The following is a 17080-nucleotide window of genomic DNA, read 5'->3' on the forward strand; positions in this document are numbered from 1 at the left end:
TAAATAATAATACTTAAGAATCGAAATCGCAAATTAAGCATTATTTTACAGATACCGATTCCAGAAAAAACACCTGATTCTCGATTCAGGTTAATCGTCCCATCACTAAATATTACTATAAATAATTGGATCATCTGGCCAGCTATCTTAGCTAGTTTTTTTATAGCTTACAAGTATTTACGAGTTTCAAAACAACAGCAGCATATCATTTTTTGCAGATGACGTCTCCATCCAACGAAAAGCAAAACAAATAACAAAGGCACGTGTGACTGTTATGATTTGATCCAGATATATTTTTATTTACGGACAAATGATTCTATAGTTGCAAAATGAATGTTGTTAGGAGTAACGATATACCTATTTATGATTTGACGGTAGGAAAATCCTTACCAGAATGGCTGGACGAAAGGAAACGAAGGACTCTTGTGAAGAAGAACGAATATCTTCGACGTCGAATCGAGTTACTTCAGGTAATTAATTATTTATATAGTTATCATAATGAATTTGACTTTTTTTTTCTCCTTATTAGGAATTTGATATGCCTGGAGTAAGTGATTTGATACGAATATCACCAGACGGCGAATACATCGTTGCTACAGGAACGTACAAGCCTCGAGTTAAGGCTTATGAATTAAGACAATTAGGTCTTAAATTTGAGAGATGTTTCGATGCTGAAGTGAGAGCTTTTCGACTATTAGGTGATGATTACGCTAAAATGATATTCTTACAAGCAGATCGTTATGTAGAGATCCATGCCCAAGGAGGAAAGTACTACAGACTTCGCATTCCCAAATTTGGTAGAGATCTTGAGTATCACAAAGGAAACTGCGATGTTTACTTTGCTGGAGATGGTCCAAGCATAACTCGTCTTAATTTGGAACAAGGACGTTTTCTTAGTCCACTCTCTGAGTATGTTTAATTGATTATTACTTAAATTATTATTTTGAAAAGAGCTCATTAATTTTATTTTTCCAGTGAATCAGATTGCTCTGTATCCAATGACTCTATCAAAATTAATCCCATACATCAATTAATCATGGTTGGCTCAAATGATGGTAAAATTCGTGCCTGGGATCATCGTGTTCGTAAAATTGTTGGGGCTCTGGATATTGGATCTGCAGTAGGCATTCCTTCACTTGCTTTCAGACACAACGATGGCCTCAATTTAGCAGCAGGAACGATGGATGGCCGTATTTTACTCTATGATATTCGATCCTCTAAGCCTCTTCTCGAAAAAGACCATATGTATGAAAGGCCCATCAAAAAAATTAAGTTTCATACCACTCTTGATCAAGTCCTCTCTCTTGATGAAAAAGTTTTAAAAGTGTGGGATCGTAATACAGGGAAGCCCTACGCAGCTATCGAAGGCTCAGTTATTCTTAATGACTTTGATATATTTCCTGGTTCGGGTCTCTTAGTGATAGCCAATGAACAACCTAAAATGCAAGTACATTATATACCTAATCTTGGACCTGCTCCCAAATGGTGTGGATTTTTGGACAATATTACTGAAGAACTTGAAGAAAGTGAAACAACTGAATTGTATGATGACTATAAATTTCTCACTCGTGAAGAATTAGATAATTTAAGTTTAGAACATCTCGTGGGTACTCCACTTTTGAGAGCACATATGCATGGATACTTTATTGATGTAAGACTTTATCGTAAAGCTAAGTCGTTGGTCAAGCCCTATACAATCGACAAATTCCTCAAAGATAAGGTTCGCAGTAAATTAGACGAACAAGCAGAGAAACGGGTCAAGATACATAGTAATCTACCCTCGGTAAATAAGGATCTATTCCTTAAACTTAAAGATAAAGAAGATACAGAAGAAATTAAAAAAAGCAAGAAGAAACCAAGTGACGAATCACTTCTTAAAGATGATCGTTTTAGCTCTCTATTTAAGGATCCTCGCTTCCAAGTTGATACTACTGAAGAGGTGTACAGACTAATAAATCCAGTAGTTTCTAAACTTGGCGATTCTAAACGAAAAAAACTCGAAGAGAAGTATCAAGTTGTTGATGAAAATGAGTCAGAGAAGAGTGATATATCAGACTTAGAGTATGACTCATCGTCGGATGAAGAACAAGGCAAAGTTTGGGCCGATGAAGTTAGAAACGTACATAAAAAACTTCAAATAGAAAAGTTGGAAGCGAAAAGGCGTGAAAGGGAAGAAAAATTAGCAACCAAATTATCGAAAATATCTGAGGCATCAAATAATAGACCGAAGTTCTACGAGATCAAACATGGTGATTCTCAAAGTAAAGCAAAACACAAAAATAAAAGTTTAGAAGATAGGATCAAAAATGAAGATGGTGAAGTCGTACGGAGACATAGGGATGGTCATGAAATGTCTTTTGAATTAAAGAAAAGTTTTAGTCAATTGCGGAGAGAAAAGGAAATGAAGGAGCACAGGGAAGAGAGGGAATCAGTCCGGAGATCCGCGTCCCACTTGAAGAAAAAGAAAATAGCTCCCAAATTTTGGATGGGAAAGAGAGTTAATTAAAATTGTTGTATTTGTACTCATTACAAAGATATCCACATTCAGCATTATAAAACATTGATTGACTAATTAATATTATCCTTCATTACCGCAGTTATTAACTTTTTCCAAGTGTTCTGCAGCAATTTTATTCTCTATATGAGTACATATAGTTGAAAACGGATTCTTAGCATACTCTGGATGATTTTTGACGGCCTCGAAGAAACTAGCATTTTTAATAAATTCATTTTGTCTCTTTTTCTGCTTCAAGGTACCTCTTTTCCCCTTGAGCTTCTTTTTTGACTCTCGATTTCGTCGGGAGTCATCCTTCTCCAACACTTTGTCAATAGCTTCCAAGGTGTCTTTCATTGGGTCCAAATCTCCTATAACAGCTCTTTTCCTCCTAAACGAAGTAGCACGGTCCGCCTTCATTTTTTTGGCACCTTCTGATAGTTTATTTAGTAAGAATTCTTTTCGAACCTTCATCTTATCAGATTTTTTCATCTTCCGGGATAAGGAGACACCAGGTTTCTCTTTTTTGATATTATGTTGAATAGTGAACTCAGGCAATTTCCTAGCACTAAGCATTAAAATGTCTGTACTCTCTTGAGGAATTTTAGAAGACTTTTTTAAGGTGATCAGATCTAAAGATGTCATGTTCTTGATTCGAGACATACTTAACTTAGTGTCTTTAGTAGATGAGGCGACATTGGCCTTTTTAGTTAGGGTTAGCTTTTTATTGAGACGACCCATCGTAGCTGAAAACAAGTAATACATCAAGTTATTAGAATCAAATCCCTAAAAAATAATTCTGATTATCAACATTTAACCTTACTTCTATTTAAAAAAAAAAAAATATTATAAAAATTATATTATACAAACTATATTCAAATAAAATATTATGAAACCTATAGAGGAATCTATATTAATATCTAGTGGTGAAACAAATGCAATCAGTAGATTAAAATTATCATGGTTCTTGATGCTTTTACTCATATAGATTCATTTGCTTTAGCTGATTCTTCATCCTTGACACATTCTCTCAAGGTATCAGTGAACTCTTGATCTAGTCATAATTTACTAGACTCATCACACAGCTTATCCAAATCGAAAATAACTTTTAAAGAAGATTTGGTAGATCTCAGTTCATTGAGCTCTCTTCTATTAAATGCAAATCCCATTATCAAGTAAAACGTCATGATTATAGTAACAATAAGTCTGGGAAAAAACATGGCCAAATCCATATATTGCTGAATTGACGACTCAATCAAGGACGGCAATAACGAAAGTATCAGAAGAATCAATAAACCAGACGCAATCATCAAATATTTAGTTCCATTATATGATACAAGCCCCTCACTGCGATGAATAATTTCCAGAGCCTCAGTCACAACTTCAAACCTTTCTGACTGGCATTTGACACTCAATGAACGCTTATAATCAACCAAAGGGCATTTGTTACTGTCCATTTTACGTTTTATACGAAAAGTAGACTCTACGGCTTCATGATCCGAGTAGCTGTAATTTTTACCAGGTACTCTCTTGCTCAGAGGTAAAATGCAATCCTTGGTTACCACATCCGTGTCTGCACCAGCTTGATACATAATATAATCGATCCTTTTCCCCTCAGGACAAGCTTGTTTAACGGATTCTGGCGTAAATGAGTTGTAGTAAGTCTCACATGTAGCTCCTTCTTCATTCGCATTGGAACCATGGACTTCCTCCCAAGAATCTTTTAGCGAAGTTATATACTTGAGTAGTTTTAACGGAACTTTGTCGGGCTCTGTATTAAAATCCCCAGCATAAATAGTCAAATCTGCGGAAGCGGATGTCAATTGAATCCATTGAGCAGATTCTAATGCATGTACCACTCGATGTCCTGCATAGTAATATTTAAGTTCAAATACAATACAATTTGTGAAAATGACTTTTGAAGTTTTATTCCTTACCCAAGTAAATGTCATTTTCAGGATTATACTCTGCATGATAATGAGACACATAGACATGAATCTCAAAGCCATCAATATATAAGACAGCAATTCCTAATCCTTTGGCAGCAAACCAATCTCCATGACTTATAGATTGAGGATATCCATTTAATCCAAAGCTGTGGAAGGTAGTGAACCGAATACGGCTCTTGCTGAAGATACATGTTCCTGTTCCGATGATTCCATTATCAAAGTAGTGAGAGAACTTAAAGGGACCTCCGCTAAGAATAAGATTCTTCTTAAGGGTTTTATAGTCCTCATCCGTCCAAACTTCCTGAAGGAGGACGATGTCATAATCTTCCTTAGCACTCAGATAATGAGAGAGTGCCTGCACACGTTCTTTTCTTTTCGCAGAAATTCCATATAGACCAAAAAAGTTAAGACTGAATACTTTAATTTCCTTCCAATCCTCTTCCATCCTGAATCCAGAAAATAAAGCAGCCACTTTTTTTTTTTCACTTTAAAGTTTAGTGTTTACTCTCTCTTTCTTTCAACGGACGGGATACTCTCAATAAGTAAGTACGTATACGACACGTGTATGCATATTGCAGACGCTAAGTTCGGCTCATCGTCATTTATCTGAGCCAAGAGGAAGTACTTCGGGCTCAGCACCTCTCTCATCATTTATTAAGATACTTGCCGAAATCATATGTATTACTAAACATACATAAGTTGTTTACTTTTTGAGTCATACTGTACAACTACCTCGGCAGCTCCTAGCTAGCACAGAGGGGCGATCATGATTCATTTTTTGTTATCAAAAAAGAGGACATGTGCTTTGCATTTTAATTGTATTAGGGATTTAGGGGGAGGAGGTTAAATATATTGACAGTAATATAATTTAAAAATATCCAAAATATTAATGAATGTAGATCTTGTTTATTTTGATTAAAAAAATTAGATTGTTTTCTTATTTGAAATGTGCTTAATCCAGGGTGATCGACTGTCTTCTTTATACATGAAGACTTTTTATAAAATCGTAATATGTCTAGTTTTATGAAGGACATGCTAGAAATCAGCATAAATAGGGTGCTCAAAATATGGTCAACTTGCTCAACCCACAAAAACTGGATCATGAATTCATAAAAAAAGTACTTGAAACAGAATACAAAAAGAAAACGGTTATCACACATAAAGATTAAACTTTATGTCACCCTAAGCTGCCCTAATATTCGTACTTTGAGATTTATTATCATATCATCTAACGATTTATATTTCAATTTTAACTTTTATAAGAAAATTGACTAAGTTGCAATTTCTTTGTCTTAAAATATCATATTTGATTAAAACATTGGTCACTGATAAACAATTGATATTATTATTCCATTTTGATCTATTAAAATTATTGGGCTATTAATAATTTATGAGTAATTATGTGTATTTGAACTTGAAGGAGAAATAAAGGCCTCCTACAGGAGTTATAAAACGGATCTAAAACAAAATAAATAATCGTACTGGATGTAACGTATAACGTTCGATATTTTTCACCAAAATATATTGTATATTGCTCCATATACAGAAGTAGGATCTAACAATTTCAAAGTCAATAGTTAGGAGGGATGAACTCGACTTGTGTGGCTTGAATTTCATCTATTATATAAACAGAGTACTGAATTAATATTTACTACATGATAATATTAATTCTGAGTTTAAAAATGGATGTACATCTATTCCAATAGTTAATTTAATGAAAATATCTCTCGTAGTTTATTAAGGACAATTCTAAGATATTTATCCAATGGATGTTCATCCTCGTGCTCAGTATCCTCTTGATAGCTCCAATCTGGAAGAATTGCTTTTTGTCGTTCGTAAGCTCTTTCCTCTGAGTCTTTAATAGCTCTAAACTCTCTTAACCATCTTTCCTTCGCAGATTCTCCAGATAACTTTTCAGCTCCTAAAGAAACAAGTCCACAAGTAAGTCCAAATGAACTTCCAAGAAATCCTCCTACTAAGGCCGCTTTAGGACCTCTAATGAGTGTATAAGATGAACCCAAGAGGGCACCACATAGAGTATGATCTAGGGGATTTAAATAATTGCGATATACGACGCAACAAGATGTAGATACCGTAAAAATGAAGGTTAGCAAAGCCAGATGGGCTCCAAACTTAATACCACCTTTGAAAAGTCCTAAAAAGATATGTTCTCTGAGTTTACTCTGTGCATCACGAGGATGCTTGAACAATGTGTGTTTATGTTCCTCAACAAATCGGCGGTATGCATTGCGAGACGTGGAGAATCCTCCCAGTACAAAGCCAGAAATATAAGCCAAAGTCGTTGAACTCATGATGTCATTCATTTCTGGGCTTTGACTCCTAAAGATAAAGATGAAAAGAAGAATGAAGCTTTCCATGACTATGATGATCTATGACAACTCTGGTCAACTGTCCAATGCTCTTACTTAAACACATAGCTGAGTCGAGTCCACCCGTCCAGCTCCTCAGAATTCTCATAGCGATTCTTAATGGCTATGGTTTCTATAGGTTTGTCGTGTGGAGATTGGTTTGCTGCACCAATGCCCAGGAGTCCCCATCGGAGTTTCCTCCATTGGAGCAGAGCCGAGAGTCGCATTGGGATTTATCTTGGATCACTCAACTCAGATTGAGTAGTCAGATGATTTATGAAGTAGAAATGTGTTTTAGTATGACGTCATAAAAAGTGACGTCATTAGCAACCATGAAAACGCACCTCGAAGAGATTCTGCAGGAATTGGCTCGTGGCACTGGAACGGAGTCCATTCTTGTGCTAGATAGACTTGAGGCAACAGGGAAGACATTCCTCCAATTCCTGGCAAAGAATATTCCCAACTCTGAGTTTGTAGAAGGGGATAAGGGAGAGGACCCCTTTGGCATTGGAGAGGAATCCGAACCTTGGAAAACTCGTATCATCCATTCACTCACGCCCAGCCTTTTCCAGGAGAATCCCGTCTCTCTTGCAAGGAAATTATTCAAATACCCACGCTTGATTGCCTCCATTCACGAGGATTGCCACGAAGATGAAGATGAGGACGAGGAAGGAATGAGCAACCTTTGTCTCATGTTTCAGAGTCGAATCCGAGTTCTCTCTGTCAAAGACTCCTCTTTCATTATTCAAGTTGAAAGAAATCGCTCCAGGCAAATTGAGGTGGTCACACACGACTCTAATCAACTTGTTAAAGTTGCACGCCAATCTTCAAGTATTGGAATCGTATCCGGGGGGACTGAGGCTCCAGTATCTATGAAAAATATTACAACATTTAATTTGAGCTTGGACGACAAAGAAAAAAAAGAGCGAGATGATCTGGTGATGCCTTTCTGGCGATCTGAACAAAAATCCTCAAGCCTTCATGCTCGCGACTTAAAGACTGAAAGTGAAACGAACAAGATTTACTACGATGCAGACTCTGGTGATGACGAAGATGAGGATGATCCAGACTACGATTTAGATTTTTAAATATGATGCGATTAAAGATAAAAAAACTCGTGGCTACTTTATTTTTTCTTTACTTCCTCGATTATTTGGGTGTATTCGATCATTTAAGGGAGAAAAACTATTACACGACATTTAATTATCCTCTTTTTGGAGATATCCAGCCGTATATACAGGAACTGAGACAGCGCAATCACTCTCCAGTACCTATTATTAACTCACATGACACCACATATATCATCAACCCCAAAACAAAATGTACTCATGATGATCAAATAAGAGTGGTCTACATCGTCAAATCCGCCATAAATAACGTGTATAGACGTCAAGTTATACGAAAAACCTGGGGTTATGAAAAAAGATTTTCTGATGTGACCATAAAAACAGTCTTCACGCTTGGATTGTCAAAGGATGTGTCCGTAAGTGAGGAAAGTTCTAAGTACGGGGATATTATTCAAGGAAACTTCATTGATAATTACTACAATAATACAATCAAAACCAAGATGGGACTAAAGTGGACAGCTCTTTACTGTAATAAGGCAAGATTCTATTTATTTGTGGATGATGACTACTATATTTCCACTCGTAATGTTCTACGATTTTTGAGAAATCCTCTTAATTATCCCAAATATCTAGAGGAAGAGTTTTCAATGACTCTCTCCTTTGAGAATGATCCAAATGATGGAGGCGTAGGGCATTCTCATCGGAGAAATTTGAAACAACTCATTGAATATGATATACCTAAAGACGTTAAACTCTATGCTGGCTACGTATTTCCGTCCTCATCTCCCCATCGACACCGTTTTAGTCGTTGGTACATTTCCTTACAGGAATATCCTTATCATCGCTGGCCTCCATATGTTACAGGAGGGGCTTATGTCCTTACAAAAGAGGCTTTAATGGACTTTTATTACGGCTCTTTTTTTGTTCAACCCTTTCGTTTCGATGATATATATCTCGGAATACTCGCTAAAAAATTAGATATCCCTCCTTTTCACTCTGAGGAATTTTATTTTAACAAAAAATACTATTCCCAACCTAAAGACTATTTATATGTAGTAGCCAGTCATGGATACTCTGATCCAGACGAATTGCTCAAATTCTGGAATAAACAGAAGGAGATTGGAAATGCGTAGACTTCCTCGATAAATTTGTCACAATTGTTTTTATGTTTTGTTCCATTCATATGCGAAAATGTATCATGATATTCTTAAAAAATAAATGTAGCCTCTGAGTTTCATAAAAAATTTTATATGTTATTGTTTAAATATTAGTATTTAAGGGAGTGGAAGGTTGAAGGGGCAATTTGGATTTTTGAAATGACATGTATATTACAGGTTTCCAAGGCATATAAAATATTTTTTCCTCTCAAAATCTGACATGCATTTTATATTTGATCTTAAATAGACCATGAGTTACTAAACATTAAGTAAAGTAAACCATGGCTCGACAAATGAAAAAACTTGGATAACCCGTCAGTGTAGAGATTTCGATTCATTTCCCCCTCAAATACTAATGACAGAATTAGTAGCTCCCACAAGTTTCTTTTAATTAGTTTGACTTTTAGTAATAAATTTAATCATATATGTTGTGATCATAATTTGATAAGTATAATCTTAATAATTGAACAAAGCATGAAGATATTCCTCATCAGTCTAATAGAAAAATCATGCTGAGTTTATTGCAACAAGTCTTTGATTTTATAAACTGTTTGAAGAGGTTGAAAGAAAGATGAATATGTGTCAATTTGTTTACATATTTTAATTGTGTCAATTTACTATATGAAGGAATTCGAGTCTTGAGTTCAAACTGTCTCATCCCTCTCAGTATTCAAAATAAATAACATATTATTATATGATCACGAGGTGTAGACACAAATCAAAACAATCTCATGTCTTCAAAATGTTGGGTCTGTTTTGGGGGATTGGACGACAACGATTCTATCACAGTGGGGAGTTATCAAGGATGAGGACCTATGCTGAAAGCGTTAATCCAAAAATGGCAGCCTTCATCCAAGAGAAGAACCTCTGGGAGGTGATAATTAGTTATGTCAAAAAGCAGTACTCCATAGAGAAATCCGTTCTTTTTGACCCTAATGTTGGTACATGAATATTGAATACATTTATTAAAAAGAAGATATTTGTATCAAAAATGATTTACTATGTTTAATTTTTGTTACGTATACTCTTTTTAGCGGACTCCATTGCTGCAAAAATTGCTGAAAATAGTAGGGGTAAAAAAAACACTAAGTTTATTGATATCACTTCTGGCTTAGGTCTTGTCTCGTCGTCAATGCACGGTCTCAAAAAGTATCAAAGAATTTTTGCGGCAGAGGAGAGACTCATTGATGCCCTGAAATGGACTGCTAAAGATTTGGAAGGCCCTGATGGTTTGGTCGTGATCAAAAAGAACTTATCAAATGATAAAAGTCTTGTCAATTTTTTGAAAACAAAACATATCATACTTGAGGATAGGAACTGGGAATTGGATTATACGCAAATTACAATATTTGGAATTATGTCTCATAACTGCATTAAGAGACTAACATACTCGTGAGAATCTGTCTTGTAGATGCAAACGTTTATATTCACCATATTTATTTATTTTCAGGCTCAAACAATATCATGTGGCCCTCACGAAGAACGACGTAGTAACAAATCTCTACAACTTTGGCCGTCCAGAATTTTTTTTCCTCATATCTCATCGTACTCTAGCTCATATAACCTCCAAACCAGGGCAATATATGATGCGTAATACTTCCAATGTTCTCTCTCAGCTTTTGTTTGAGATAGAAGTTGTTTCAACATATCCAAGAGAGGCATTTCTCCCCTGGAAAAATCATTTTAATAAAAAAACTCCAACATATGAAAAATTATTTCCAGAACTTGAGTCACAATTCTACTTGATACGCCTTACTCCTAGGGACAAACTCTACAACATAGAGTCTCCCTCCAATATATCATACTTCCCATTCTTTTTGAGAGCTATTCTTGGAAAGAGACGGCATAAAGTGTATGAACTCATTGAAACGTTTATTCCCAATATTTCGGATTTTCTTCAAGAGCACTCTGGGATTTGCTATAATAAAATAACAGGATTATTAACAAACGATGAAATTGTCAAGCTATTTAATTTAATTGTGCAACATCCTAACTTTCATGGCTCAACTTTTCGCGGGGCTGCGTTACACTATGAGGAAGAGTCGACAAATATGGACTTTACTCCAAGGGTGATGACGGATGTGTATGATGCTCAAAGAAAGACTTTGTTGACTTCGGGGTCTTTGAAATGGGACAATAATTCTTCTGAGGAATTAAAGTGATTTTTTATAGGTTTTAAAAATATGTATTCTAAGATTACTATTATTATTTATTTCAATTGAATTTACCTACAGAAATGCAAATTATATTATTATTATTATAAATACTTGACTTTTATACGTATGCACGTGTACTTGAATAAAGCTATATTCGGTCAATCATTTTTGTACGCGTGCTAAATAATTTTTATTTATTCGTGAACTAAATGCCATGATGGGGTGAGAGGGAGAATGTACTATAGTTGAAACATGACTGAGTTGAAGAGACAAATTGAATGAAAAACTAAATGTTTTATTATTAGAACACTTGAAATTAATAAGTGTCTTTACTTTGTTATTATCATAATAGCGAACCATAGTTACGTTTCGTAATTTTCAAGGTCGAGTAATTTTCTCATTTAAAATTAATTATTATGTAATCAATATATATATAGGTAAAAAATCCACTATTTTTCTACGAATTCCCTTTGAAGACAAACAAAAAAGGGCTAAAAAAGTACTGTCGTGACTCTCTGTACTATGTTTATAGTAAGTAAGCATTTTTATAATGAAATACAATTCAAACAAAAGTGACTCCATTCTAGAACTAAACCGGGTTAGGGAGCAGTTCACGTGCGATTTTGTTTGTGTTTGTAGCTTTTAATTTGGGGCGTGGATGCGTATGTTGTATTGAGTGATTGTTAAGGTAGTTGAAAATAGACCAATGACGTAAGTGTATTCATACTATTGCACCTTGCTAGCCTAGCTTGATAAACATTCTGGCACCCCTGACCTGGAAGAGAAGAAGAGGTTTTTTTTCTTTATTTTCAAAAATATGTGAGTGTATTTGTATATTGAACGACTCAGTTGAGAAGGAGCGTCCTTCGTGTGTGTGTCTGTCAGTGTGGATTATTTTGTTCCATTATTTTTGGGATTATTGTTCCCTTATTTATTGTGTGAATAATTTTCGTTATTTTCTGGACGTGACGCGGGGATTCCGAATAATTCCCTTCCGAAAGTTCCCTACAACTTTTTTGAATTGATTAGCACTGGTAAGTAATTAATATAAGTGATGTGTGGATGTTATTATTAAATCATGCACTGCCTACCTATGTGGCGAGTGGAGGTCGGACCTATGCCAGTGGGGGCTTGAAAAAGAGGTTTTACTTCTTCTTTGAAGAGGGGATTTACTTGTCCAACAATATACTCTGGCCATGAGGGGTCCCTCATCTTTGTATATTAAAATATGGTAGCAGATTCTTATAAGACTGCGGTGACCTTAGGCCGTTCTTGCTTTATATGTGCCTCTGGGATTTTTTATTCTTCGTTCTTGTTAAAGAGATAAGAGATTTCTTTTCACGCTTATCACTCATATCACTCATATCAAAGGGAGGAGGAGGGAAGAATAATTGTCGTGTTTATGGGTTTGCCAATATAGGGCTACATCATGCTTCCTTTTTTGGCATATTTTTGCAAACATGACCGTATACTTTGGGGAGAGGACGCTGCAAATAGTCGTCAGGAGTGTTTTGCACAACTCTGCGTCCCTGTGTGACTCATACTTTCCCCTCAAGTCCTCTAATATTTTGCGGAAAAAACGAAGAGCAGCTGTTTGGATACCTTTCATATCTAGTTAGATGGATGGAAGTTTTTTTGTAGGTTTTTACTTATTCGCTTGACGCTCTACGGAATGTATATTGTGCCATCCTATTTGTTATTACTACAAACGCAAAGGTTGCTTTGCGTATGCTATGTAGTCGCTTAGTTTGCGTACCTACAATATCGCGTGCTCGTAGTAATTTATTCATGCATATGCCTTTCCCATTTAGTAAATAGTCAATATGTGGATATAACATGTTCAATACTTTTTCATGATGAAGATTAGAGCAAACAAGTAAAAGGAAGAATAAGTAAATGTGGAAAACAGAAAAACCGATAATAATCAGGTTTAATTGAGTCTTGTTATAGTAGAAAAACTACTAATGCAAGAGCTTTCTATTTGAGGTACAGCGTGATGCAATTGTAACATGCGTCTTTCCGACCAAAAGATACTACTACATTGTAGCCATCTGTGGTTGATAAAGCAAAGTAGTGTTGCTATGTTGTACCCCAATACTCCTCCATTCATAACATCATAGTATACTAAATACCTCTTGGAAGAGACATGCTCTGCTCTGCTTGTTTTGTAAGATTCAACGGCCCGTTTCTCCTTTTCTCTTTCTCCCTCCTTGAGCTTACACACATACACACTCTCTCTCTCTCCTATCCTGACGAAAGCAATTCATTATTGATGTGATAAGGTATAAACTACATACCTTTCCAATCATGTATTCTTAACTATTGCGAAATTCATTTATTTATATGTCAAGTTCAATTAATATAAAAGTTATCCTTTATTTCACAGATATTCTTATATAAGAATTAATACAACCAAGTATGGCAACACGAACGTCTCGTCGTGGAACGAAGGAACACACTCCAATTGTGACTCCACCTTCATCCACTGGATCTTCTAGGATTAGGTCTCCCAGTCCTTTGTCTCCAACTCGAGTCACACGTAAGGAGGAAAAACATCAGCTCCAGCAACTCAACAACAGACTTGCTGGATATATTGACAGGGTATGTAGTGATTTAGGGTTGTTTCATGTTAAATGTGATATTTAATATATTGTTTTTTTAAAGGTACGAAGCTTGAATTCTCATATTGGGTCATTAGAGTCCAAGGTAGCTTCTATCGAGGAAACGAAACACTCTGAAATAACCAGCATAAAATTCAAATATGATAAAGAACTAGGATACACAAGGAAGGCTCTCGATGATGTCGCTAAGGAAAGGGCTAAATTGCAAATTGATGCAGAAAAATTGGAGAGAGAAAATCGGGATCTACGTATCGAAAATTCTCAAAGAGAAAAAAATTGTAATGATCTCGAAAAACAAATTAAGGCCTTGATGGCTAAAATAGCTGCAGTGAGTAACTAACACCATTTTGTATACTAAACCGTGTACTAATCTTTTTTATTTATTGCTAAATTTAGCTCACTAACGATGTTGATGATCTCAGACGTGATGTCAATATACTACGTCCTGAAAATGCTAAATTGAAAAAGAAACTTGAGGATGCACGTAAAAATTTAGAAGCCGAAACACTCCAGCGCATTGATGCTCAAAATCAACTCCAAACTAGCCAAGAGGGTCTCAAATTTGATAATGAAGTTCTTCAAACTCAATTGAATGAAACCAGGAGGATTAAGGCCGTTGAAATTTCGGAGATGGATGGTAAATACAGAGAAGAATATGATTCTAAACTTAGAGAACAATTGGAATCGATGAGATCTTCATATGAATCACTTATGGACTCAAACCGAGGAGATATTAATCGTAAATACGACGCTGATCTTGAAAAATATAAGAGGCTTTATGCCGAATCTCGAAGCAGTGGAGCTGGCCAGGCTCAGGAACTTCGTGAATATCAGACCAAGATTTCAGGTCTTGTCTCTCGTAATTCTGAATTAGAGGCTTCTAACTCTGCTCTCAATACCAGAATGAGTGAACTCTTGAGAGAGATGGAAGATTCTGAAGCTTGTCATCGTCGTGAGCTTGCACAACGAGATGAAGAACTCCGAAGCAAGGATGAGGAGATGGAGAGCATGCTTAAAGATTACAATGCTCTCATGGAGATTAAAGTTGCTTTGGATATGGAAATTGCGGCCTATCAAAAACTCTTGGAAGGAGAAGAGGCTCGTCTTGGTTTATCTCAAGTTGAGTCACCTTCTTCATCAATGGTTTCCTCTTCCGGAAAATTTTCTTCTTTTTTTGACTCAGGAAGTGGATTTGGAAAGGGGATGAAGAGAAAACGTATTTTGGAAGAAGAGTCTGAAAGCTATGACACTGTTTCGGAATTGAAGGGCAAACCCAGTGTTATCATTGAGCCCTTGGATGATGATGCTAAAGGAATCACTATTTCAAATCATACTGATGATGATATTAGTATTGGTGGATGGAAGTTATCTTGTATTGTAGGTAGCAAGGAAGAAGAACTTGAAAACGGAGTAGACACAGTATTCAAATTTCACCGCTCTATTGTCCTACCAACTGGCAGTAGTAGCACTGTTTACTCGTCTGATGCAACAGACGTGGTATGTCATATTTATTATTTGATATGACATTAATGTTGACTTAACGTTATTTTTCTTCTTTTTTTTGTAACAGGATCATTCTCCCCCAACTTCACTGATCATGAAAAATAAAAGCTGGAGTAAAGGCGAATACTCAGTTGTAACTCTTACCAACAAGGATGAAGAGGTCGAGTCTATCCGTGTTACAAAGAAAATCAAGAGTTACTCCTCAAAGAGACACGATGGTGGAGGATCATCATCTGGAGAGATCTATCATCATTCTGGAGATCCCTCTAAGTGCTCCGTAATGTAAAATAATAAAAGCTTCGAACTCTATTAAAAACTCAGAAAAACTTAGCGATGGTCTATAAATATTAGTTCGTAAATCAAAGGCACTCAAAGTTTTTTTAATTTTTGATTTTCATTTTAAGTATTCTAAATTATTATTATTTCAATTTTATTGAAAATTTATAGTGGTGAAAACAAGTACATTGTATATAATAATAAATATTAATTTAAGGAAATGTGGGTTCTTCTTACTTCAAAAAGCATAATGACCCCTCTAAATTCATTTGTATGGTTATTGTTTTTTTCTCTTCTTCTTTTTTGACAATTGGGCTATATTTTTTTAACCAAAATTTCTGGATTTTCCTAATATACTATGACTCGTGTCATCATGCGGTGTAGACTGAACCAATACTCCTCCTTTTCTTCCCACTGTGCTACTATTATTCTACTACTTTCTACTTAAATATTACAGTTCCCCTTCAATGTATTCAATACACTGCTGAAGGCTCCGAAACAAACAAACAAAAACCAATTTTATTAAAACCTCTATTTTTGCTTTTTTTTAATAAAAAAAAGAATCATTTGTAATTATATTTATATAATATTTGTATACGTATAACAATAATGAAGATGTATTTATATTTATATTAATGCGCTTTGTATATGGACGTACCCAATGCTGTCTCTCTATTTTTAATGTGAGATCCATGGTTAAAACCCGGTTAAAATCGTCATCATCATCATCAATGTTGACACTATTGTGGCCATTCTTGTGCTTCTAATATGTCTACTGCTATCTCTGCTGCTTCTATGTTAAACATTAAATAATATGAACAAATACACACTCGGTTTATCGTACATTATATTTTATTTATTATTTAAAGCTGCCATACATTGTAAAAAGAACATTAATAAAAGCCTCTGGAGGAAACAAGCGTGGAATAAAACAATTGATCTTTTGAAATTTTTTCTACATATTTTACTAAAGGCTAATTTGAAGGAATGAATGCTGTTTAGGAATGCACGCCCCCCTTTCCACTTGGGGATAGAGGGAGGGTATGGCGTAATCTCCTTTTTTATAATTATATTGGTTTCCCGGGTAGTCTGTTTGGTCTAACTATAGAATTATTAACAGATAATTATTGATGAATGAGGAAGGGAGGGCTCGGGAGAAGGAGTTAGTAATCTTTTTGATATTTTACAACTTGTCACACAAAATATATTATTCAAGTTCATTCAGTATATTTCAACCATGTCGGATTGAATAAAAGTAGATAATACTATATATACTCATACAATTATACTTCGATAAGTTATCCATTAATGAAGAGGCACCTTAAATTACTTATACTGCAAAATTTGACGTCATTAAATCTATCGATAAAAAGAAAATGGGTATAGGCATCAAATATGCACATAAATTAACTAATCAAGTAATTCTTCCAAATCCTATAAAAAACAGAAGGTAACTAATCACTAAAAAATTTCGATGAATCAACACTA

The 17080-nt window shown here is 35.3% G+C and overlaps 6 protein-coding genes across 7 annotated transcripts; 4 read left to right on the top strand and 2 right to left on the bottom strand.

The window, feature by feature from the left end:
* The first annotated feature begins 207 nt into the window (after positions 1 to 207).
* Positions 208 to 2572, top strand: l(2)34Fd (lethal (2) 34Fd). Its single transcript, XM_040714049.2, has 3 exons — positions 208 to 470; positions 530 to 909; positions 976 to 2572. Exons 1-3 carry the CDS (start codon positions 330 to 332, stop codon positions 2504 to 2506), a joined length of 2052 nt encoding a protein of 683 aa, XP_040569983.2. The 5' UTR covers positions 208 to 329; the 3' UTR covers positions 2507 to 2572.
* Positions 2499 to 5173, bottom strand: LOC121120220 (putative neutral sphingomyelinase). The gene is made up of 2 exons (XM_040715060.2): positions 4432 to 5173; positions 2499 to 4361 (listed from the first exon to the last, which is right to left on the bottom strand). The coding sequence occupies exons 1-2, from the start codon at positions 4886 to 4888 to the stop codon at positions 3553 to 3555; spliced, it is 1266 nt and encodes a 421-aa protein (XP_040570994.1). The 5' UTR covers positions 4889 to 5173; the 3' UTR covers positions 2499 to 3552.
* Positions 5174 to 5765: 592 nt separating this feature from the next.
* Positions 5766 to 7039, bottom strand: 140up (RPII140-upstream gene protein). The gene is made up of 2 exons (XM_040715061.2): positions 6870 to 7039; positions 5766 to 6783 (listed from the first exon to the last, which is right to left on the bottom strand). The coding sequence occupies exons 1-2, from the start codon at positions 7037 to 7039 to the stop codon at positions 6150 to 6152; spliced, it is 804 nt and encodes a 267-aa protein (XP_040570995.1). The 3' UTR covers positions 5766 to 6149.
* An 863-nt stretch (positions 7040 to 7902) lies between these two features.
* brn (beta-1,3-galactosyltransferase brn) lies at positions 7903 to 9123 on the top strand. Its single transcript, XM_071889774.1, has one exon. It carries the CDS (start codon positions 7903 to 7905, stop codon positions 9010 to 9012), a length of 1110 nt encoding a protein of 369 aa, XP_071745875.1. The 3' UTR covers positions 9013 to 9123.
* Positions 9124 to 9727: 604 nt separating this feature from the next.
* mtTFB2 (mitochondrial transcription factor B2) lies at positions 9728 to 11354 on the top strand. 2 transcript variants are annotated; one of them, XM_040715948.2, is made up of 3 exons: positions 9728 to 9977; positions 10071 to 10428; positions 10487 to 11354. In XM_040715948.2, exons 1-3 carry the CDS (start codon positions 9731 to 9733, stop codon positions 11196 to 11198), a joined length of 1317 nt encoding a protein of 438 aa, XP_040571882.1. In that variant the 5' UTR covers positions 9728 to 9730; the 3' UTR covers positions 11199 to 11354. The 2 variants fall into 2 exon arrangements, with proteins under 2 accessions (XP_040571882.1, XP_040571883.1); XM_040715949.2 differs by having other exon boundaries at positions 10152 to 10428.
* A 643-nt stretch (positions 11355 to 11997) lies between these two features.
* LOC121121079 (lamin Dm0) lies at positions 11998 to 16524 on the top strand. The gene is made up of 5 exons (XM_040715946.2): positions 11998 to 12226; positions 13579 to 13793; positions 13857 to 14141; positions 14210 to 15310; positions 15384 to 16524. The coding sequence occupies exons 2-5, from the start codon at positions 13611 to 13613 to the stop codon at positions 15600 to 15602; spliced, it is 1788 nt and encodes a 595-aa protein (XP_040571880.1). The 5' UTR covers positions 11998 to 12226; positions 13579 to 13610; the 3' UTR covers positions 15603 to 16524.
* The last annotated feature ends 556 nt before the right edge of the window (positions 16525 to 17080 follow it).

This window comes from Lepeophtheirus salmonis, chromosome 6 (genome assembly GCF_016086655.4).
Source record: "Lepeophtheirus salmonis chromosome 6, UVic_Lsal_1.4, whole genome shotgun sequence".
Lineage (NCBI taxonomy): Eukaryota > Metazoa > Arthropoda > Copepoda > Siphonostomatoida > Caligidae > Lepeophtheirus > Lepeophtheirus salmonis.